The 25,224-nt window shown below is 38.6% G+C and overlaps 1 protein-coding gene across 1 annotated transcript in view; it reads right to left on the reverse strand.

The window, feature by feature from the left end:
- The window catches only part of LOC102280731 (cytochrome P450 2C18), a 43,020-nt gene that overhangs the window by 3,461 nt on the left and 14,335 nt on the right, over nt 1-25,224 (reverse strand). Inside the window, exons 5-8 of the mRNA XM_005907260.3 lie at nt 24,913-25,089; nt 20,412-20,553; nt 17,659-17,846; nt 362-503 (exon numbers count right to left, since the gene is read on the reverse strand). Coding sequence (XP_005907322.2) covers nt 362-503; nt 17,659-17,846; nt 20,412-20,553; nt 24,913-25,089 — 649 coding nt within the window. The remainder of the gene's footprint in view (nt 1-361; nt 504-17,658; nt 17,847-20,411; nt 20,554-24,912; nt 25,090-25,224) is intronic.

Here is a 25,224-nt window from a genome sequence, read left to right on the forward strand (position 1 = left end):
ATGGAAAATACTCAAACTTATGGACTCATGGCAGGCAAGTAAAGTCTAAAAGTTTCACCTGCTAAGAGGAGCTCACAGGTAACTCAGTGCTACCTAAGATTATTACTGAATTATGCTAGAGGCATAATTCAATTAACTTGTTTTCTAGCTTTCTTACTTTGGAAGAACTGGGTCACCTCCCTGAAGTTCCAATATTGGGGATGTGTGGTGAGGGGAGGAAACACAAGGGCATTAAAAGTGGTGCTTGTGATCATGGACAAAAAGCATTTCTACCAGCCCCAGAGAGGGCATCATTAAGTTCCAACCAACTCCAGAAAGGTACCTTGTTCCCTAAGTACTTAAGGAAATTAACTTTTATTACCTGCTGAGAAAGCCATGAAGTAGTCACTCTTCTTAAAGTTGCCACTCTCATCCAGAAAGTGGGCAGGGTCAAATACCTTTGGGTTGGGGAATTCTTTCTCATCATGTAGCACAGAACTCAGTGATGTTACTACAGTCGTGCCCTGGAATGAAAGATGAAGATCAACTGAGTTACGAGACAGCAAAAGAGACACTGATGTATAGAACAGTCTTATGGACTCTGTTGGAGAGGGAGAGGGTGGGAAGATTTGGGAGAATGGCATTGAAACATGTATAATATCATGTATGAAACGAGTTGCCAGTCCAGTTTGATGCACGATACTGGATGCTTGGGGCTGGTGCACTGGGACGACCCAGAGGGATGGTATGGGGAGGGAGGAGGGAGGAGGGTTCAGGATGGGGAACACATGTATACCTGTGGTGGATTCATTTTGATATTTGGCAAAAGTAATACAATATTGTAAAGTTTAAAAATAAAATAAAATAAAAAAAAAAAGAAATCATGGAGCAAAAGAAATGTTGCAAATCATTTAGTCCAGTCTTTGATCTATAGATGAGGAGCCCCAGGGCCAAAGAAGGGCAGTGGCAATTCCAGAGAGACAGACCAAGCAATAAACACGGATGGGTTTAAGATCAATGGCAGTGATGTTACTAAAGTAGCCTCCAATAGCATCTGAAGTACTGAGTACTTGGTTACTTGGTTTCTGAATCCCTTTTGCTTATCACAGTATTTAGACACTGCTGTTTGTTTTGCTCAATTTCATCATTTCGTTTTCATACATCTCATATGTGGATTATGTTTTAAAATGGAAGCCTCTGATCACTCTTGAAAAGTCAGATGTATTTAGAACCTGTTTATCGGGCTTTTCAAAAATAGAGGTCTGATACAATTAAAAATGACATCTGGCCAATCTATACAGACGGAAACAGGTTAGTGGTTGTCAGAGGCTGGAGGGAGGGAGGAATGGGCAATCACTGCTTAATGGATGGGTTGGGTTTCTTTTTGGAGTGATGAAAATGTTCTGAACTAGATAGCAGCTATGGTTGCACAACATTGTGAATGTACTAAATTTCACTGAATTGCTCACTTTAAAGTAGTTAAAATGGTAGTTTTTACATTATAACATTTTCAGTTGAGTTCAGTCGCTCAGTCATGTCTGACCCTTTGCGACCCCATGAACCGAAGCACGCCAGGCCTCCCTGTCCATCACCAACTCCCAGAGTCCACCCAAACCCATGTCCATTGAGTCGGTGATGCCATCCAACCATCTCATCCTCTGTTGTCCCCTTCTTCTCCTGCCCTCAATCTTTCCCAGCATCAGGGTCTTGTCCAATGAGTCAGCTCTTCTCATCAGGTGGCCAAAGTATTGGAGTTTCAGCTTCAACATCAGTCCTTCCAATGAACACCCAGGACCGATCTCCTTTAGGATGGACTGGCTGGATCTCCTTGCAGTCCAAGGGACTCTCAAGAGTCTTCCCCAACACCACAGTTCAAAAGCATCAGTTCTTTAGCACTCAGCTTTCTTTATAGTCCAACTCTCACATCCATACATGACCACTGGAAAAACCATAGCCTTGACTAGACAGACCTTTGTTGGCAAAGTAATGTCTCTGCTTTTTAATATGCTGTATAGGTTGGTCATAACTTTCCTTCCAAGGATTTTACCACAATAAAAAAGAAAATCTTCCCAAGAGGAAAAAATGATTTCGTAGACAAGTACACTAACAACTACTGAGCATTTATCTTTGGGATGAAATCTGTTTCTCTTAATTTTAAAATGTGGAGAAACACATTAGGTATAAATTCTAGATTTAAAAAAAACAGAGATGATAAAATTAGAAAAATTCTCATTTTTCAACAAAGCAGATAAAGATTATCAATTAATACTGAAACTGTTGGATGAATGTTTTAGGAAATAGTATACACTAAGTCTTAAAGTACATGCCATAGATTTTTAATTAATTGCCTATGAAAACAGACACTCATCAATAGAGAGATATGGAAGACTCCTCCTTAATACGTGATCATTTTAGCATTACCGATAATGGGATAAACTGACAATACATGTCTTCAGCCAAAATCCAATGCAGTGGGACATACACAACATCTCCTATGTAATTTTCTTGCCAAATACACAGAATTGGTATCTAATCTCAAGAAAACAATTACCAAAGCCAGACTGCCAAAGGTTTAACATGACAATTGTCTTAGACTCTTCAAAGTTGTCAATGTATTGAAATAAACATAGGAACAGGAACTGTTCTTGATAACAGAGGAGTAAAGGGACAGACAAATTAAATACTTGTTCCTTGACTGGACACTAGATGCCCCTTCAAGAGGAACTATACAAGATATATTAGGATAACTGAGAAAATGTAATTATAGTATATATACTAGATAAAATTATTATATAGATGATAATTCCTTTAGTGTGAATGCTTTTACTGTTATGCAGATAAAGTACTTGTTTAGAAGATATGCATACTGAAGTATTATTTAGGTTTAAGTGTGATAGATGCTAAATATGTAGTTAAAATGTAAATATATACACATTTTCATATACATTTCACATATTATATACATATATATATCCACTGTGTGTTTAAATCCTATTTAAATTTAAGATTTTTTTAATTTAAAGTTAGAGTAATTCTACCCTTAAGTTTATTGCATTTAAGGTTTATAATTTTATTTTTTAAATTATTGCCTTGTATAATCTCAAAATTATAAAATCTCAAATTTTATATATAAAGAGATATATAAAATCTCAAAATACCACAAGGAAATGTTACCTTAAGTTTTAAAAGCAGGTGTATTTTCAGCAAATGGTATTGGGACAAGTAGATATTCATAAAGAAAAAAGTGTGATCATTATTTCACACCATAAGTAAAAATAAACTTTAAATGGATCATAGACTTAAATATAAAAGCTAAAAGTATAAAACTTGAAAAAGAAAAGATGAGCATAAATATTTGATAACACGCTGGAAAATAAGTATGACACAAAAACACAGGTCATAAGGGAAATAACTGATAAATTGGACACCATCAAAATTTTAAACTTCCACTTTTTTCTAAAAAAAATTCTGCTCTTTCAAAAACATTGTTAGAAACCAAAACAAGAAAGAAAAAGACACATACTGGGAGTAAAATATTTGCAGCAGTTAGACATGATAAAGGGATTGCATGCAAAATATATAAAGAACTGCGATAAGTAATAAGGCAAACAAGACTGCCAGGAGATCCAACCAGTCCATCCTAAAGGAAATCAGTCCTGAAATTCATTGGAAGGACTAATGCTGAAGCTGAAACTCCAATACTTTGGCCACCTGATGTGAAGAGCTGGCGTTGGAAAAGACCCTGATGCTGGGAAAGACTGAAGGCGGGAGGAGAAGGGGATGACAGAGGATGAGATGGTTGGATGGCATCACCAACTCAATGGACATGGGTATGGGTGGACTCCCAGAGTTTCCAATGGACAGGGAAGCCTGGCGTGCTGCAGTCCATGGGGTCACACAGAGTTGGACACGACTCAGCGACTGAACTGAAGGCAACTGCTGCTAAGTCACTTCAGTCGTGTCCGATTCTGTGTGACCCCACCAGGCTCCACCGCCCCTGGGATTCTCCAGGCAAGAACACTGGAGTGGGTTGCCATTTCCTTCTCCAATGCATGAAAGTGAAAAGTGAAAGTGAAGTCACTCAATTGTGTCTGACCCTCAGCGACCCCATGGACTGCATCCCTCCAGGCTCCTCCGTCCATGGGATTTTCCAGGCAAGAGTACTGCAGTGGACAAACAATCCAATAAAAAATAGAACTATAACTTGAGCAAACACTATCAATCAACATATATGAATGGCCAATCAACATATGAAAAAATATATATCACTATTGGCCGAAAAAACAAAAGTAAAACAAAATGTTGTATCACTGTATTACAGTGTCTAAAATTTAGAGCGCGCATCAGCAAGTGTTAGGGCGCAGAAGTTAGGGGCCACGCAGACCACGCACCAAGGTCCCTTCTTTTTAGTGCCAGCGGCCGGTACTTGCCACTTAGCCACGCACAACGCAAGCCATAAACAACAACAACAAAACAGTGTGGGAATGAGCCTTTGCTTAGTCTCCGACCTCATCCCTCCTCATCCCAAGTGCAGCCTTTCCGCGCCCAGGCCCTGAGCCCTGCGGGATGCACAACTGCACCACAGGCTAGGGTTCTGTGAGCGCCGCCAGCCTGTCGCACCAGGCTAGGGGACGAGAAAATCGAGTTCTCCACCTGGTCCAGGCGGCGCCACCCCACGTGCCCTGAGCCCTCGGAGAGGAGACTCTTGCCACAGGTTGGACCACGTCGCACAGCACCGCGCGGCCAACAACCCCAAGGAGCTCCCTGTGCAGGAAAGAAGTGCGTTGGAGAGCGCACCGTGTCAGCCGCGAGGCGGCTTCCACCCCTTGCCTGTCACTCTCCTCGCGGGGACTACAGGTACCAACCAGAGAAAGGCCGTGCGGCTCCACGGTGCGGCGCCGAGGTCCCGACCTTTAACCTCTGCCTCCGCCCCACCTTCCTCGTGGGGTCAGCCCTCTTTTGACGCAAGCCTACAAGGCCTTCTACGGAAAAGTGGGACCACTTTAGCATGCCAGACAATCAATTCCACCAAAGTTTCTAACGATGCTTTAAATGTTTTTTTTTTGTTTGTTTAAAAATACTTACAGATCTGAACTCTGCCTTTCGCCCCTTTCCATTCTCAGGACAAGGGAAACGTAAAGAGGCATTGAGATAATTGTTCAAAGCCCCCAAGGGCTGGCTTGGCCGGCCATGTGAGTGGACATATATATAGGTGTATATATGGGGAGAGACATGTACTTGGTTTCATATTTTTCCAATTTTTTTTCCCTACTAATCAATGGCGATCTTGCCAAAATTCCCTTTCCCACTGCCACCCAAGAACAGCCCCTCAAAACCATTTTCAAAACATATTGCTTTGTTTGGGGTAGAAAGCAGGTGATCTGGCTGGAGGAATACTAATAAATACCACAAACAAAACAAACGGTCAGAAGCCATTAATACAAGATAATGAATTAATTTAAAAAAAAATTTAAGAACACTAACAAAGGCAAGTGGTGAAGGGTACCCCCAGCAACTGGAACTCTCATATATTGCTACTTGGAATGTAAAATGTCACAGCCATATTAGAAAACCGTTTGATGGGTTTTTAAAAATGAAGTTAAACATTTAAACAACACTCTCACCCTTCGGTATTACCTAAAAGAAATGAAAATTTAGGTCCACACAAAAACCTGTATGCAAATGTTAATAGTACCTTTATTCAAGTGGCCCCAAATTGGAAACAACCCACATATTCATCAATCAGTTAATGCATAGACAATTTGTGGTACTCCATATGATGGATTACTCATCAATAGAAAAGGAATAAACTAATATATGCAATAAAAGATGAATCTTAAACATTCTGCCACATAAAAAAGATAAAGGCATATATTGATTATAAGTTATTTCACTTACATCACATTCCATTATATTACACTCTTGAAAAGGCAAAACTGTAGGACTAAAAACAGATTAGTCGAGGAGGAGCCAAGATGGAGGAGTAGGACAGGGAGAACACTTTCTCCCCCACAAATTCATCAAAAGAACATTTAAACGCCAAGTAAATTCCACAAAACAACTTCTGAATGCCGGCAGAGGACATCAGGCACCCAGAAAAGCAATCCAAGTCTTCGGAAAGGAGGTAGGAAAAAATATAAAAGACAAAAAAAGAGACATAAGAGGGAGGGACAGAGTTCCGTCCCGGGAAGGGAGTCTTAAAAAGAGAGAAGTTTCCAAACACCAGGAAACCTTCTCACTGCCGAATCTGTGCCGAGCTTTGGAAGCACAGAGGGCAAAATAACAGGGAGGAAAAATAAATAAACAATTAAAACCCACAGATTGCGAGCCCTACGGTAACTCCCCCAGCGGAGAAGCAGCGCAGATGCCTGCACACGCCACTAGCAAGCGGGGGCTGGGCAGGGAGGCGTGGCGCGGGCTGCATCGCTGAGAGTAAGAATCTGGCCTGAATACCCAGAGCGCTGTCTGAGCGAAATAATTTGGGCTAGCAAACCAGACTGTGGGATATCTACCACGCGAAAAGCCAGCCCTAACCTAAGACACCACCAGGCCCGTGCACGGAACAAAGGACTGAACAGAGATAGCTGGCTGCAGACCATCCCCCTCTGGTGACAGGCAGCCAGAGCCGGAAGGGGGAAATTGCAGCCGCAGAGAGACATTATCTATAAAACTGTAAGCAGGCTTCTTTGCTAACTAAAACTTCTTGGGAGTCTTGGACGGTCAACATCCGCCTGAGAAGGTGCACCAGTTGTACACCTAGATAACCGAGCGGTGGGGAGGTGATAAGTCGCAGCAATCACGCTTGCCAAACACCTCATCACCTGAGCTGCTCGGACCTGGGAAGGGCACAAAACGCAGGCCCAACCGAGTCTGCACCTCTGAGGACTACCCGAGTGCCTGAACCTGAGCGGCTTGGACCTGGGAGGTGCAAGCAGCCCAGGGCCGGCCACAGATGGTTCCCGGAGGAGCAACCTAGAGCCTGAGCAGTGTGGGCAGGGAGGCTAGATGCGCCGTGAATGGGGGCAGACCCAGTGTGGCTGAGGCACTGCGAGCACACGCCAGTGTTATTTGTTTGCAGCGTCCCTCCCTCCCTCCCCACAGCGCGACTGAACAAGTGAGCCTAAAAAAAAAAAAAAAATAGTGTCCACCACCATCCCCTTTGTGTCAGGGCAGAAACCAGACACTGAAGAGACCAGCAAACAGAAGAAGCTATAACAGAGGGAACCGCCTTGGAAGCTACAGGCAATAGATTAAAACCCTGTGGTTAGTACTGTCTACATAGGAAGGGGCCTATAGATCTTGAGAAATATAAGTCAGACCAAGGAACTAGCCAAAAATGAACTGACCCCACAATACCCAAACAAAACCAGAGAAAGTCCTAGATATATTTTTACTATTTTTATGATCATTCTTTTTTTTTTTTTTTTATTTTTAAAAAAATTTTAAGTTCTCTATTATTCCTTTAATTTTCACTTTTATAACCTACTATTACTTTGCAAAAAAAAAAACACAAAAACCCTATTTTTTTAAACAAAATTCATATATATAGTTTTTATAATTTTTGTGACCTTTTTTTTTCCTTCTTCTTTTCTTTAACATTGTATTTTTGAAATTCCAAACTCTACTCTAGATTTTTAATTTTAGCTTTTTGGTATTTGTTATCAATTTTGTACCTATATTTTCTTTATAATTTTTGCGACTTTATTTGTTTTTGTTTGTTTGTTTTTCTCTCTCTTTCTTTTTCTTCTTCCTTTTTTAACATTGTATTTTTGAAATTCCAAACTCTACTCTAGATTTTTAACTTTTGCTTTTTGGTATTTGTTATCAATTTTGTACCTATATTTTCTTTATAATTTTTGCGACTTTGTTTTTGTTTGTTTTTTTTCCTCTCTTTCTTTTCATTCTTCTTTTCTTTAACATTGTATTTTTGAAATTCCAAACTCTACTCTAGATTTTTAATTTTTGCTTTTATGTATTTGTTACCAATTTTGTACCTTTAAGAACCCAATCTTCAGTACCCATTTTTCACTAGGGAGCGAGATTACTGGCTTGACTGCTCTCTCTCCCTTTGGATTCTCCTTTTTCTCCACCAGGTCACCTGTGTCTCCTCCCTAACCCCTCTCTACTCTACCCAACTCTGTGAATTTCTGTGTGTTCCAGACGGTGGAGAACACTTAGGGAACTGATTACTGGCTGGATCTGTCTCTGTCCTTTTGATTCCCCCCTTTTATCCTCCTCTGTCTTCTTCATCCTTCTTCTCTTCTCTGTATAACTCCGTGAACATCTCTGAGTGGTCCAGTTGTGGAGTGCACATAAGGAAGCGATTACTGGCTAGCCCACTCTCTCCTCTATTGATTCCACCTCATCTCATTCGGGTCACCTCTAACTCCCTCCTCCCTCTTCTCTTCTCCATGTAACGCTGTGAACCTCTCTGGGTGACCCTCATGGTGGAGAAACTTTTCATCTTTAACGTAGATGTTTTATCAGTGGTACTGTATAGAAGGAGAAGTTTTGAAACTACTGTAAAAATAAGACTGATAACTGGAAGCAGGAGGCTTAAGTCCAAACCCTGACTCCAGGGAACATTAATTGACAGGAGCTCATCAAACGCCTCCATACCTACACTGAAACCAAGCACCACACAAGGGCCAACAAGTTCCAGGGCAAGACATACCAAGAAAATTCTCCAGCAACAAAGGAACACAGCCCTGAGCTCCAAGATACAGGCTTCCCAAAGTCACCCCAAAACCATAGACAAATCATAACTCATTACTGGACACTTCATTGCACTCCACAGAGAAGAAATCCAGCTCCACCCACCAGAACACCGACACAAGCTTCCCTAACCAAGAAACCTTGACAAGCCACCTATACAAACCCACACACAGCGAGGAAATGCCACAATAAAGGGAACTCCACCAACTGCCAAAATACAGAAAGGACACCCCAAACTCAGCAATTTAAACAAGATGAAGAGACAGAGGAATAGCCAGCAGGTAAAGGAACAGGATAAATGCCCACCAAACCAAACAAAAGAGGAAGAGATAGGGAATCTACCTGATAAAGAATTCCGAATAATGATAGTGAAATTGATCCAAAATCTTGATATCAAAGTGGAATCACAGATAAATAGCCTGGAGACAAGGACTGAAAAGATGCAAGAAAGGTTTAACAAGAACCTAGAAGAAATAAAAAAAGAGTCACTATATAATGAATAATGCAATAAATGAAATCCAAAACACTCTGGAGGCAAAAAATAGTAGAATAACAGAGGCAGAGGATAGGATTAGTGAATTAGAAGATAGAATGGTAGAAATAAATGAATCGAAGAGGAAAAAAGAAAAACGAATTAAAAGAAATGAGGACAATCTCAGAGACCGCCAGGACAATATTAACGCTACAACATTCGAATCATAGGGGTCCCAGAAGAAGAAGACAAAAAGAAAAACCATGAGAAAATACTTGAGGAGATAATAGTTGAAAACTTCCCTAAAATGGGGAAGGAAATAATCACTCAAGTCCAGGAAACCCAGAGAGTCCCAAACAGGATAAACCCAAGGCGAAACACCCCAAGACACATATTAATCAAATTAACAAAGATCAAACACAGAGAACAAATATTAAAAGCAGCAAGGGAAGAACAACAAATGACACACAAGGCAATTCCCATAAGGATAACAGCTGATCTTTCAATAGAAACTCTTCAAGCCAGGAGGGAATGGCAAGACATACTTAAAATGATGAAAGAAAATAACCTACAGCCCAGATTATTGTACCCAGCAAGGATCTCATTCAAATATGAAGGAGAAATCAAAAGCTTTACAGACAAGCAAAAGCTGAGAGAATTCAGCACCACAAAACCAGCTCTCCAACAAATATTAAAGGATATTCTCTAGACAGGAAACACAAAAACGGTGTATAAATTCAAACCCAAAACAATAAAGTAAATGGCAACGGGATCATACTTATCAATAATTACCTTAAACGTAAATGGGTTGAATGCCCCAACCAAAAGACAAAGACTGGCTGAATGGATACAAAAACAAGACCCCTATATATGCTGTCTACAAGAGACCCACCTCAAAACAGGGGACACATACAAACTGAAAGTGAAGGGCTGGAAAAAGATTTTCCATGCAAATAGGGACCAAAAGACAGCAGGAGTAGCAATACTCATATCAGATAAAATAGACTTTAAAACAAAGGCTGTGAAAAGAGACAAAGACAGTCACTACATAATGATCAAAGGATCAATCCAAGAAGAAGATATAACAATTATAAATATATATGCACCCAACATGGGAGCACCACAATATGTAAGACAAATGCTAACAAGTATGAAAGGGGAAATTAACAATAACACAAAAATAGTGGGAGACTTTAATACCCCACTCACACCTATGGATAGATCAACTAAACAGAAAATTAACAAGGAAACACAAACTTTAAATGATACAATAGACCAGTTAGACCTAATTGATATCTATAGGACATTTCATCCCAAAACAATGAATTTCACCTTTTTCTCAAGCGCACATGGAACCTTCTCCAGGATAGATCACATCCTAGGCCATAAATCTAGCCTTGGTAAATTCAAAAAAATTGAAATCATTCCAAGCATCTTTCCTGACCACAATGCAGTAAGATTAGATCTCAATTACAGGAGAAAAACTATTAAAAATTCCAACATATGGAGGCTGAACAACACGCTGCTGAATAACCAACAAATCACAGAAGAAATCAAAAAAGAAATCAAAATTTGCATAGAAATGAATGAAAATGAAAACACAACAACCCAAAACCTGTGGAACACTGTAAAAGCAGTGCTAAGGGGAAAGTTCATAGCATACAGGCATACCTCAAGAAACAAGAAAAAAGTCAAATAAATAACCTAACTCTACACCTAAAGTAACTAGAAAAGGAAGAAATGAAGAATCCCAGGGTTAGTAGAAGGAAAGAAATCTTAAAAATTAGGGCAGAAATAAATGCAAAAGAAACAAAAGAGACCATAGCAAAAATCAACAAAGCCAAAAGCTGGTTCTTTGAAAGGATAAATAAAATTGACAAATCATTAGCCAGACTCATCAAGAAACAAAGGGAGAAAAGTCAAATCAATAGAATTAGAAATGAAAATGGAGAGATAACAACAGACAACACAGAAATACAAAGGATCATAAGAGACTACTATCAACAATTATATGCCAATAAAATGGGCAACGTGGGAGAAATGGACAAATTCTTAGAAAAGTACAACTTTCCAAAACTGGACCAGGAAGAAATAGAAAATCTTAACAGACCCATCACAAGCACGGAAATTGAAACTGTAATCAGAAATCTTCCAGCACACAAAAGCCCCGGTCCAGACGGCTTCACAGCTGAATTCTACCAAAAATTTAGAGAAGAGCTAACACCTATCCTACTCAAACTCTTCCAGAAAATTGCAGAGGAAGGTAAACTTCCAAACTCACTCTATGAGGCGACCATCACCCTAATACCAAAACCTGACAAAGATGTCACAAAAAAAGAAAACTACAGGCCAATATCACTGATGAACATAGATGCAAAAATCCTTAACAAAATTCTAGCAATCAGAATCCAACAACACATTAAAAAGATCATACACCATGACCAAGTGGGCTTTATCCCAGGGATGCAAGGATTCTTCAATATCCGCAAATCAATCAATGTAATACACCACACTAACAAATTGAAAAATAAAAGCCATATGATTATCTCAATAGATGCAGAGAAAGCCTTTGACAAAGTTCAACATCCATTTATGATAAAAACTCTCCAGAAAGCAGGAATAGAAGGAACATACCTCAACATAATAAAAGCTACATATGACAAACCCACAGCAAACATTATCCTCAATGGTGAAAAATTGAAAGCATTTCCTCTAAAGTCAGGAACAAGACAAGGGTGCCCACTTTCACCATTACTATTCAACATAGTTTTGGAAGTTTTGGCCACAGCAATCAGAGCAGAAAAAGAAATAAAAGGAATACAGATTGGAAAAGAAGAAGTAAAACTCTCACTGTTTGCAGATGACATGATCCTCTACATAGAAAACCCTAAAGACTCCACCAGAAAATTACTAGAACTAATCAGTGATTATAGTAAAGTTGCAGGATATAAAATCAACACACAGAAACCCCTTGCATTCCTATACACTAATAATGAGAAAACAGAAAGAGAAATTAAGGAAACAATTCCATTCACCATTGCAACGGAAAGAATAAAATACTTAGGAATATATCTACCTAAAGAAACTAAAGACCTATATATAGAAAACTATAAAACACTGGTGAAAGAAATCAGAGAGGACACTAATAGATGGAGAAATATACCATGTTCATGGATTGGAAGAATAAATATAGTGAAAATGAGTATACTACCCAAAGCAATTTATAGATTCAATGCAATCCCTATCAAGCTACCAATGGTATTCTTCACAGAGCTAGAACAAATAATTTCACAATTTGTATGGAAATACAAAAAACCTCGAATAGCCAAAGCAATCTTGAGAAAGAAGAATGGAACTGGAGGAATCAACCTACCTGACTTCAGGCTCTACTACAAAGCCACAGTCATCAAGACAGTATGGTACTGGCACAAAGACAGAAATATAGATCAATGGAAAATAGAAAGCCCAGAGATAAATCCACGCACATATGGACACCTTATCTTTGACAAAGGAGGCAAGAATATACAATGCATTAAAGACAATCTCTTTAACAAGTGGTGCTGGGAAAACTGGTCAACCACTTGTAAAAGAATGAAACTAGAGCACTTTCTAACACCATACACAAAAATAAACTCAAAATGGATTAAAGATCTAAACGTAAGACCAGAAACTATATAACTCCTAGAGGAGAACATAGGCAAAACACTCTCCGACACAAATCACAGCAGGATCCTCTATGACCCACCTCCCAGAATATTGGAAATAAAAGCAAAAATAAACAAATGGGACCTAATTAAATTTAAAAGCTTCTGCACAACAAAGGAAGCTATTAGCAAGGTGAAAAGACAGCCTTCAGAATGGAAGAAAATAATAGCAAATGAAGCAACTGACAAAGAATTAATCTCAAAAATATACAAGCAGTTCCTGTGGCTCAATTCCAGAAAAATAAACGACCCAATCAAAAAAATGGGCCAAAGAACTAAATAGACATTTCTCCAAAGAAGACATACACATGGCTAACAAATACATGAAAAGATGCTCAACATCACTCATTATCAGAGAAATGCAAATCAAAACCACTATGAGGTACCATTTCACGCCAGTCAGAATGGCTGTGATCCAAAAGTCTACAAGCAGTAAATGCTGGAGAGGGTGTGGAGAAAAGGGAACCCTCTTCACTGTTGGTGGGAATGCAAACTAGTACAGCCACTATGGAGAACAGTGTGGAGATTTCTTTAAAAACTGGAAATAGAACTGCTTTATGATCCAGCAATCCCACTCCTGGGCATACACACTGAGGAAACCAGAATTGAAAGAGACACGTGTACCCCAATGTTCATCGCAGCACTGTTTATAATAGCCAGGACATGGAAGCAACCTAGATGTCCATCAGCAGATGAATGGATAAGAAAGCAGTGGTACATATACACAATGGAGTATTACTCAGCCATTAAAAAGAATACATTTGAATCAGTTCTAATGAGGTGGATGAAACTGGAGCCTATTATACAGAGTGAAGTAAGCCAGAAGGAAAAACATAAATACAGTATACTAATGCATATATATGGAATTTAGAAAGATGGTAACAATAACCCTGTATACGAGACAGCAAAAGAGACACTGATGTATAGAACAGTCTTTTGGACTCTGTGGGAGAGGGAGAGGGTGGGATGATTTGGGAGAATGGCATTGAAATACGTATAATATCATATATGAAACAAGTCACCAGTCCAGGTTCGATGCATGATACTGGATGCTTGGGGCTGGTAAACTGTAACAACCCAGAGGGATGGTATGGGTAGGGAGGAGGGAGGAGGGTTCAGGATGGGGAACACGTGTATACCTGTGGCAGATTCATTTCGATATTTGGCAAAACCAATACAATATTGTAAAGTTTAAAAATAAAATAAAAACAGATTAGTAGTTATCAGGGGCTAAAATTGGGGGAAATGGATTGGTTGCAAAAGGAGAATAAGGGAAATTTTCAAGATGATGAAAATGTGTTATATCTTACTTGTGGTGGTAGTGACATAACTTCACATATTGGTCAAAACTCTTTAGACTCTGTACTTAAAAGGGTAATTTTTCTTTTACATAACTTATACCTCAAGTGAAAAATAGAAGAAGATATTGTCACAAAAAGCACACGGTAAAAAGTGAGTCTTCTTCCTATCTAGCTGCACCAACTCATTTAGACTTTTCAAAAATAATCATTCCCACCAACTAGTTACATGTGCTTTCACAGATTATGCATATCAGCAGATAATCCTATATACATTTACGCTACTTAGCATTTTCTTCTCTTTTTACCCAGTGACAAACATCCACTAGATTTTGATTTTTTTCTATAATGAAATAATTTAGATATTGCCCTATGTCAACATATATGCTTCTATTGCTGCTAAGTCTCTTCAGTCATGTCAGACTCTCTGTGACCCTATGGACAGTAGCCCACCAGGCTTTTCTGGCCATGTGATTCTCCAGGAAAGAATACTGGAGTGGATTGCCATGCTCTCCTCCTCCAGACACAGGATCAAACCTGTGTCTCTGATGACTCCTGTACTGGCAGGCGGGTTCTTTAGCACTAGCTCCACCTGGAAGCCCGTCAACACATACACATCTGCCTTATTCATACTACACAATATAAATGTGCCATTACACTTACAATGAACATTTAGTAGCTAAAAATACTTTTTTTATTACAAGTAATGATGCAAGGATGCATTTTGATATTCCTTCACAAGCATTTGTAGTAGATACCAAGAATTATAACTCTTGCATTATAAGATATATTTTATTTTTTAATAATTATGGCCAAAATGTCCTTCAAAAAAAGAAAAAAAAGATATACTTATTTACAGTCTTATCAGTGGCACCTGAAAGTACTTGTTTACGTATATCCTCACTAGTAAAAGATTTTTTTCAGCCTTTAACTTCATCATTCTGATAGACGAAAATGTCTCATAGTTTTAGCTCATATTTTAAAATATATGTTACATGGTTTAATTCTGGCAACATTTTGAAGTAAACACGATTAGTATTATCGACAGTATACAAATGTCTTCAGTAGGACATGAATAATCACACAAAGTGACATAAATAGGAATAAAAATAGATTCACTTCAGTTCCAGTAACGTTTTGACCACCAAATGAAATTGCACTAAATGTATATTTGTTTTTAATTTTTCAGGTTTTTAGTGTTGCAGAATTAAGGATGAGGGAGTTCTAAACCCATGTGAGAGGGAAAAAAAAAAAACTTAGAGCAGCTCTAACATGGTAGACTTGCGTGATCTATGGCTACTTATATTTAAAGCAAGTCAAAAGTAAATAAAATTTAAAATTCAGTTCCTCAGTTGCATTAATCAACTTTCAGGCATTCACTGGGCACATGTGGCTAGTGGTTGTCATAAGGGGCACACAGATATTCAGAATCCCATCTTTCCCAGAAGATAGCAGTAATAATTTCAACCTTAAGAAACTCACAACCCTTTTCTCCTCAAAGTAGAATTTTTAGTTATTTTATTTTTATATATAATAGTAACATATGCAGTCTTCAAAATAGAATAGCTTGTAGGATGCCAACTAGAAAGTCTGAATAAAAACAGAAACCATGTGTTAGAAAGCACTGGAAAACTGCTGACTAAAATTGGTCCCCAGATTCCAGATGCAAGAAACTTGGGAAGGCAAATTGGCATCTGCAGTCAGTTTTTGACTGTGTACATATACAATTCTGAAATAGGAGGTGTTTTATAATTCTGTCTAGTGGAGGAAAGATGAACACTTTCTGGGAGAAGACAGACATCACCTAAGACTGCGTTTTTTTCTTATATAATATCTGAGATTAAGCCATACTTATTAGGCACAGAAAAGGCAGTACTAACTGAACACCCAAAAGAAATATATATATACATAATAAAAACATACCCACAGTATGGAAAATTTCCCACCTATTTTATGAAGCCAGCATTACCTTGATATCAGAAGTCTGACAAAAATTTTTGAGAAAGGATAATTGTAGACCAGCCTCTTACAAATTAAAATACAAATGTCCTCAATAAAATGTAGCAAACCAAATTCAGCTTTTTATATATGAGAGAGACAGAGATAGAGGGAACAAAATATATACTATATAAACAAATGCAGAGAATCCATTTGATCAAATTATACACACATTTGTGGAAAAAATTAGATTGTGAACAGCAAGGGAGAGGGGAAAATAGGGAGTTCCTAATCAATGGGCATAAAATGTTTGCCAAGGATTTGGGGGAGAAAGGGATGAATAGACAGAGCCCAGAGGATTTTTAGAGCCATGAAACTACTCTATATAATACTACAATGATGGATACATATCATTAGACTCTTGCTTGAACTCACAGAATGTACAACAACAAGAGTGAACCCTAATGCAAATGATGAACTTTGGAGGCTAATGATGGTCAGTATAGGCTCATCAATTGTAAAAAAGTGTACCAGTGTGGTAGAGGATATTGATAATAGGTGAGGCAGGAAGTATATGGGAAATCACTGTATCTTCAGCTTAAAATTGCTGTGAACCTAAAACTGCTATAAAAAATAAAGTTTATCCCCCAAATCATACAAAAATAGGATTAGGAAGTATTTCCCTAATCTGCTTTTTTAAAATATTTACGAAAATGTACATAAAATATCATTCTCAATGATGAGATATATAACCCTCACCTCTTCCAGGATATCATAAATGAAACAACAGCCACTATCCCCACCTTGTTCAATATTATCCTTGAAATCCTGCTAGTGTGATAATGCAATAAAGTAAATCAAAGTCATGAGAATTGGAAAATAAAGAAAAAAACAAATATTAAACCAGATGGCAGAATTGTGGTGCATATAGATATTACAAATAAATCTACAAACAAATTATTAACAATGATATATGAATTTGGAAAGGTTGCTAGATATAAGGTCATCAAGGTAATAAAATCAATTATATTTCTATATACCAAAAAAATGGAAAAAGCAATTTTAAAATTATAAAATGTATAATAAGATCAAGAATATTTCTTATCTGAGAAAAATATAACAGATGTGCAAGTCACTGTACTAAAAACAAAACAGTATCAAAAAAATTAAAGAAAGTCCAAATTAACTGTATCTGTGAATTGAAAGCATCAGCATGTCAAGATGTCAATTTCTAAACTGATTTGATACTACCATGAAAAAAATCACATCTGAATGTTTTGGGTAATTGACAAATTAATACTAAAATTTACCTGGAAATATAAACAGCTAAGAGTAGCCAAAACAATATTAAAGAAGCAGAACAATTTGGGAGACTTAGCCAGATATCGAGAGCCATCATAAAGATTTATAGCCACAAACTGGAAACAACACAAAACCCATCAAGCTGCCACATGTATGATTTTTCCAATTCTCTCATCTTGAGGACTGAAATCATACAGTGAATATGGGAACTTCAAGAGTGTTGAGGTCACTGTAAGAGAAACAAATTTACCTTTGGGATGAGGTAGTTTCTGAATTTAATGTCACGGGTCACCGCATGGGGCAGATTGGTGGGGATGAGGTCAATATATCTCTGGATCTCGTGCACTACAGCATCCATGTAGGGCATGTGGCTTCTGTCCTGCATGCAGGGGCTCCGATGTCTGCCGATCACACGGTCAATCTCTTCCTGGACTTTAGCTGATAAGACACAAGTAAGACTACTGGGAAAAAGAGGAAAACACATGCCACATTTTCATACCAAATCAGGGTGACATAAAACTCTGTAAAGGTATTCCAACATAGTTATAAACATCAATTATATGTCCAGAAATACACCTAGACTTAGAGAGTTTTCATAATACAAGTACAAATGACACTCATACAAGCTAGGCTTTGGGATAAATCTGTGCTGCTGCTGCTGCTAAGTCACTTCAGTCATGTCCGACTCTGTGTGACCCCATGGACGGCAGCCTACCAGGCTCCCCCGTCCCTGGGATTCTCCAGGCAAGAACACTGGAGTGGGTTGCCATTTCCTTCTCCAATGCATGAAAGTGAGAAGTGAAAAGTGAAAGTGAAGTCGCTCAGTCATGTCTGACTCTTAGCGACCCCATGGACTGCAGCCTACCAGGCTCCTCCATCCATGGGATTTTCCAGGCAAGAGTACTGGAGTGGGGTGCCATTGCCTTCTCCAGGGATAAATCTGTGCACACCTATATATTAGCATGAAAAGTGAAAAAAGTGTTAGTCGCTCAGTCATGTCTGACTCTTCCTGACCCTATGGACTAGTAGCCCACCAGGCTCCTCTGTCCATAGATTCTCCAGGCAAGAATACTGGAGTGGATTGCCATGCCCTCCTCCAGGGGAATCTTCCCGACTCTTGCCTCCTGCATCGCAGGCAGATTCTTTACCATCTGAGCCACCAGGGAAGCCTATATATTAGCATGCATGCGTGCTAAGTCGTTTCAGTCATGTCCAACTCTTTGCAACCCTATGAACTGTAGTTTGCCAGGTTCCTCTGTTCATGGAATTCTCCTGGCAAGGATACTGGGGTGGGTTGCAATGCCCTCCTCCAGGGGCTCTTCTGGACACAGGGATCGAACCCGCCTGTCTTACATCTTCTGCATTGGCAGGCAGGTTCTTTATCACTAGTGCCACCTGGGAAGCACATATATTAGCATGATGAAACACTTTAAACACAAACGGTATATTATTAACTCAAGAGATGTCTGTCATCACATGTAGGAGACAGGAAGAATAAAACAAAAGCAGGCCCCAGCAAGGGCCGCAAAAGAAGTTTATTGATAAACTGGATGCTATAAGGCATGAGACTCTTGGAACAAGTCCAGAGGGAACAGTTCATAATCATGAAAACAAGATATGATCCTGGGGTCGGAAAACCGACCCCAGACTGTTTCTCGACTGGCCTCTCAGAGAGTCACATGTTTTATATATCTGGTGAAAAATCTGTAGATAAGAATATTAGTCTTAGTTACTGATTTGTTATTGATTACTGTTTCTTAATTACTAAATGGTTAATGATCATTTTGTTCTTTGGCCCTGAAGGCTACACAAGTTATAGTTTAACTCCCCGCATGTTCTTTCCTTCACGGCTGAGGGTATAATAAAGCCGGCTTGGATTCAGGCGCTGCACCTTCGCCTTGGAGTGGTGTCGGCTCCCTGATCCTCGCTTTTCTATGAATTCTTGTGTCTCGTTTCTCATTCTCTCACCGTATCACGCTTTCGGAAACCCTGCTTGTTGAGCTGGTCTCGACAATCACAGAAAGAAAAACAGGTATCAAGTATTATTTTCATATCAAAATAATGTACGATGTTTTACAAATCAAATTCTATAACTGATGTATGTATGGTTTGCAATTGTATATGTATTGTGTGTGTGTTTATTTGCAACGTGAAATGCTATCTTATTTAATGTTTAAAAAGGGAAAAAATTCTTTTAGGTACAGTTCAGTTCAATTCAGTCGCTCAGTCATGTCCAACTCTTTGCGACCCCATGAACCGCAGCACGCCAGGCCTCCCTGTCCATCACCAACTCCCGGAGTCCACCCAAACCCATGCCCATTGAGTCGGTGATGCCATCCAGCCATCTCATCCTCTGTCATCCCCTTCTCCACCTACCCCCAATCTTTCCCAGCATCAGGGTCTTTTCCAATGAGTCAGCTCTTTGCATCAGGTGGCCTTTTAGGTACATATTCTGTCTAAAGAGCATATATCTTTTTCTAAATCTAACCTTTTAAAGTACTTCTCAGACCAAAAATTTTCTCAGGCTTTCTCACCAGATTTCTAGAATTTCTGCTATACTTCAACAATATAGCTCCCATCTTCCCTACCCTAGCATTATAATGCTGCATATTTAGAACAGGGAAAGATTTAGGTAAAAATACATCTACCATTCAAAGTGGCCACTTCTTAAGAAAACTAATAGTCCATTGTAGGCCAATTTATGCTGGTTGTGCCTGCTGCAAATCCCTTCCCATGAAGTCCAGATACTTAACCAGAATTTTTTATTGATGAAATCCATAGCTTTATTGCCTTTGATACTGCTCATACTGTCTTCACTTTTCTCAGCAATCCTCCCTACTATACAAATTTGTCTTACTTTCACCTTTTTTTTTTTTTTAATATTTGGGCAGCTTATAGTGGGTGGCAAAGAAATTTCAAAACTAAAGCTTCTCTAAGAGAAATTATAAGACAGAAGACCCAATATCTTCCCCGAAACTCACCCTGCCCACCATGTTATCATACCTGTGACCTCTGGGTGTTTCAGCAGCATGAGGAGCCCATATCTCAGCGTGGTGCTCGTTGTCTCTGTCCCAGCTCCAAACAAATCAGACACAGATGCTATCAAGTTTTCAAAAGTAAACTCCATCTCTTGATTGTGTTTTTCCTATAAGTTATTTGATGTAATTATCTGGTAGTTTGCCAGTATAAATAATTAAAATCAATCCAAAATAACACACTGTTACAAAGCTAAACAAACCTAGACACTCAAGTGCAGTACTACAACAACCGGCAAAGTGTGTGGACTGGGCCAATGCAGTCTTGATTTCCTACTCCTCATCCCTAGCTTGCCTAAAAACTTCATTCCAAGCCTCTTTTGCAGGCACACTGGTGAAGCAACCTACTTCTTACCAAAGAGCTTGCTGATGCCAGTTTCTCTCTTTCTTTCTTCATAGTCAAAACACAGATACAGACGTAGAAGTGGTGCAGTCATCATTTTGAAACATGAGTATCCGAACATAAAGATGAAACCTACATACTTAAATATGCTGAAGAAAAATGGAAGGCACTTGAGTTCAATGTACACGTCATGGCTAGCCCTGGACTTCCCAACATAAGAGTCTCTGTGAATCCATTCTTTTTCTTTGTAATATATTCTAGGATGTGCTGCTATGTTAGCTTTTGCACATTTTCAACTTCTTCATGTGTCTTTAGGCAGAGTCCAGATAAAATGGTTTAAAAGGAAAAGAGAATTGCAAACTCTTGATTCTGGTTTATAACATTTTTCAAGATATGGCTCTAATTTGCTCATTTCTATCAATTAAGGTTGTGTTTGCCTACCAATAAAAAAAAAAAAGTTAACAGTGGTTTAAAGAAATAGTGAGTTTATTTATCCCGCATACAAAGACAAAATGGGGCCGGCCACTACTGTATTCCAAGATGTGAGGCAATAGGCAGCTTGGGCGAGGAAAAGAGTGTAGATGCTCAGAATAAGGAATTGACTGAATAAAGCTCTCACAAATTGGAAGTTGGGAGAGTAAAAGCCCTTCACAAGGACAACTAAGGTGGGTTTAGAGGAGGGATATATGTGACATAAAATTGATAATAAGAATGGGACAATCTGAAATACTGACTACAGAGGTCATGAACATACCCAAAATAATCATTTCTTCCTATCCAGTCCTCTAGACTAGCATTAATTTAATAAGGCTCTTATAATCCCCAGGTGACCTGTGGCATGCCCAATATTATAGAATCCAACACCATTAAGATAGACTTAACCCTATCACAGTTGTACCTGATAGACAAAAGTAGTTATCCCCATTGGTAACATCAACTTCATACAGTTTCTAAGTTTGTCAACTCAAAATTACTCTGAGACCAAGAAGGAGAGTAGAGTTCTTACAAATCGTTATTGCTATTTCTATCTGTTCATGTGAATTTGAAGAATCAATGGTTATGTACACATAGCCTATCAAAACTAAACTAGCCTATACAAAACCTTGCTGAAGGAAATTAAAGAAGACCTAAATAAATGGTAATACATCCCATGTTCATCTATTGAAAGACTTAAAAGTTAAGATGGCATTACTCCCTAACTGACCTACAGATGCAACATGATCCATGTGAAAATGGATCAGATTCTACTAGGATGGTTAGAATCAAAAAGACAGATAATTCGAAGCACTGTCAAATATGTGAATAAATTGTAAGCTTCATACACTGCTGGTGAGTATATAAAATGGTGCAGCCAATTTTATGTGTAAGTTTTCTTCTAGATTTATAGCTTCAGTTCTTACATTAAGACTTTGATCTGCCACACTTCCTTCGAAGGTTAAATATAAAGTTATCATCTGTCTGTGCTGAGCTCAGTTGTGTTCGACTCTTTGTGACTCCATGGACTACAGCCCACCAGGCTCCTCTGTCCTTGGAACTTCCCAAGCAAGAATACAGGAGTGGATTGTCATTTCCTATTCCAGGGATCTTCCTGACCCAGGGGTTGAACTCCCATCTCCTGTGTCTCTCGCACTGGCAGGTGGATTCTTTGCCACTGTGTGACCTGGGAAGCCCACCAACAATTCTATCACTAGGTATATACCCAAGAGAAATTAAAACATATGTGTATACAAAACCTGTGGGGCTTCCCAGGTGGTGCTAGTAGTAAAGAGTCCGCCTGCCATTACAGCAGGAGTAAAAGGTATGGGCTCAGTTCCTGGCTTGGGAAGATCCCCTGGAGCAGGCCATGGCAACCAACTCCAGTATTCTTGCCTGGAGAATCCCATGGACAGAGGAGCTGACAGGCTACAGTCCATAGGGTCGCAAAGAGTTGGACATGACTGAAGCAACTTAACAAATGCACACATACATAAAACTTGTACATAAATGTCCACAAACTCATAAAAACCAAAATAGAAGGAACCAAAATGTCCATCAACCAACAAACAGATATACAAAATGTGGTATATCCACACTGAAATGCCATTTAATCATTTAAAGGAATGAAGTACTGATGTATGCTACATTATCAATGAGCCCTGAAAGCATTAAGTGAAAGAAGCTAGACACAAAAGACACATATTGTATAATTCCATTAACATGAAATGTCCAGAATAGCAAACTTATAAAGATGGAAGATAGGTTAGTGACGCCTAGAACTGGGGAGACTGGGGAGGAATGAGGGTGACTCCAAAAGCATATAAGATTTCTTTTCAAGGTCATAAAAATATTCAGAAATTGGTTGTGGTGGTAGTTGTTCAACTCTGTGAAAATATTGAATTGTATACTGAATGTGTGAGGGATATGGTATATAAATTATACTGAATAAAGATAAAATATATATATATAAATATATACTATAAAAAAATAAATATGATAGTGAACTCCAGAGAAACAATAAGGGTTTTAAACATAGCACTGATGAAACAGCCACTGTTAAATGGAATACCAGACATCTTAGAGCCTCCTTAACCCAGGATTAGTGGAGAGACTTCATAGCGCAATGAGAATCCCTCAAATTATGTGCAAAATATCAGGAACTCATATAGGTGCATCTTTCTAGGACAGTTTCCTTACTCTTAATCAGATTCTCAAATCAACTGGGCCCCAGAAGGACAAAAATCATTGCCCAAGCACCAGAGAAAGCAGAGAGCAGATTTGCTTCTTCCTTGCTCCTGTTTCTTTAAGCCACTCCATGTGCTTCCCTTCATTCTGTTCAAAACACATGATTTGAGCAGTCCAGTGCAAATTCATGAACAATTCTTCAAATGTCATCTTCATCAGCATCTTTGGCTCCTTGCCATTTTAGCCTACTAACTGTTTTCTCATTTCTGCCCAGTGCTACAAAGTGGTTGAATAAAATAATCATGGCCTCAGATGAAGAAATTTCTTTCTCTAGAATTAGTTTCTACAGTGCTTTTTACAGCTTTTACTGGATCCGGCCTTTCCCCAGTTCAAGAACGGCTTTGCACCTACACAAATTTTTTATGGCACCTATATTGCTCTTGCCACAATTTCCAACTTGACCCTACCACTAATCACATTCACTATTAAAATTTACTATCTGAATTTTTCCCTCCTTAGTTGAACTTTTCAGATAACAAATTTGATCTTTTTACTGAGACTTCCCAGACACTCCCTATAATTTGGCTCTCATTCTCTCTTCTAACTAAAACTAATATTTATGGATCTTTGATAATATGACAAGATGGACAGATTGATTTTATTTCAGAATCCTCTGCATTTCCATGTTCCAGACTTTCATCAAGCCAAAGTCCAAAGAAATTAAAAATCTCATAGCTGGTCCTTGAGCTCCATTCTCATTGTACCAGTCATTCTACAGAATTCCCAGGATAATCTTCCCCAGTAATTATTTGCATTCTACTCTTGTTCTGGTTCATACATCTACCTGATAAAAATCGAAATTTCTAATGCCAACTTTCATGTTAACTTGAAGGACACCAACTTCCAACTCTATATCTTTCCAGAATCATTTTTGGTTACACTCAGTTAAGGCTTCTCTCTTCTACCCACCTAGTCTCTACCACAAACACCTCTGAACCTCTCATGACATCATTCTACCAATCTGAAATTCCCTCCCCGATGACTTATTGCAAATATTTGAAGATATACGTCAAGCTTCAGGACATACAGGAAACCCAAGCAGGCTAAACCCTTCCTTCTCACTCTCCCACATGCTATGTGAAATGATCACACCCACTTTCCCTTTATGGCTCAGTATTTTGTATTTCTCACTTGTCTGCACTTTGATTTCACCTGAGATGTGTGTTCTCTTTCTTCTCATCTAGCCTATTAGTACCCAACAGACAAGGTCCATGTATCCCAGTTATTTAACTATTCAATTTTAAATCTCCCATGATGCTCAATCCAGATCCATGCACAAATAGTACCCAAAGTGCTAATCAAGCATTTCTTCTCTAACCATTAAACATCCCTAATAAGTACAGAACAAGTTAATGAACAAAAAAATTCAGGCAAATAGATAACCAATCTGTCATCAACATTTTACCTGTTCCATTTTGATCAGGAAACAATCGATGAAGTCCCGAGGATTGTTAATATCCAGAGTTGCTTGATGTTCTTTTACTTTCTTCAAAACATAGCTTCTTATATAAGCAAAATTTTTAAATAGTTTGTTATGACTCCCTGGGAAATAGTCGATGAGAATAGGGAAAGTGTTGCAGACCTTAAAGATTAAAAATATGTATTTATTAAATTAAAAATATATGTTGAACACATATATACCATATGCCTAGCCCTGGTTAGAAATTGAAGTGAATAAAAATGGTCTATATCTTCAGGGGGAGCTTTTTATATTATA

This window comes from Bos mutus, chromosome 26 (assembly GCF_027580195.1).
Source record: "Bos mutus isolate GX-2022 chromosome 26, NWIPB_WYAK_1.1, whole genome shotgun sequence".
In the NCBI taxonomy this organism is placed as follows: Eukaryota; Metazoa; Chordata; class Mammalia; order Artiodactyla; family Bovidae; genus Bos; species Bos mutus.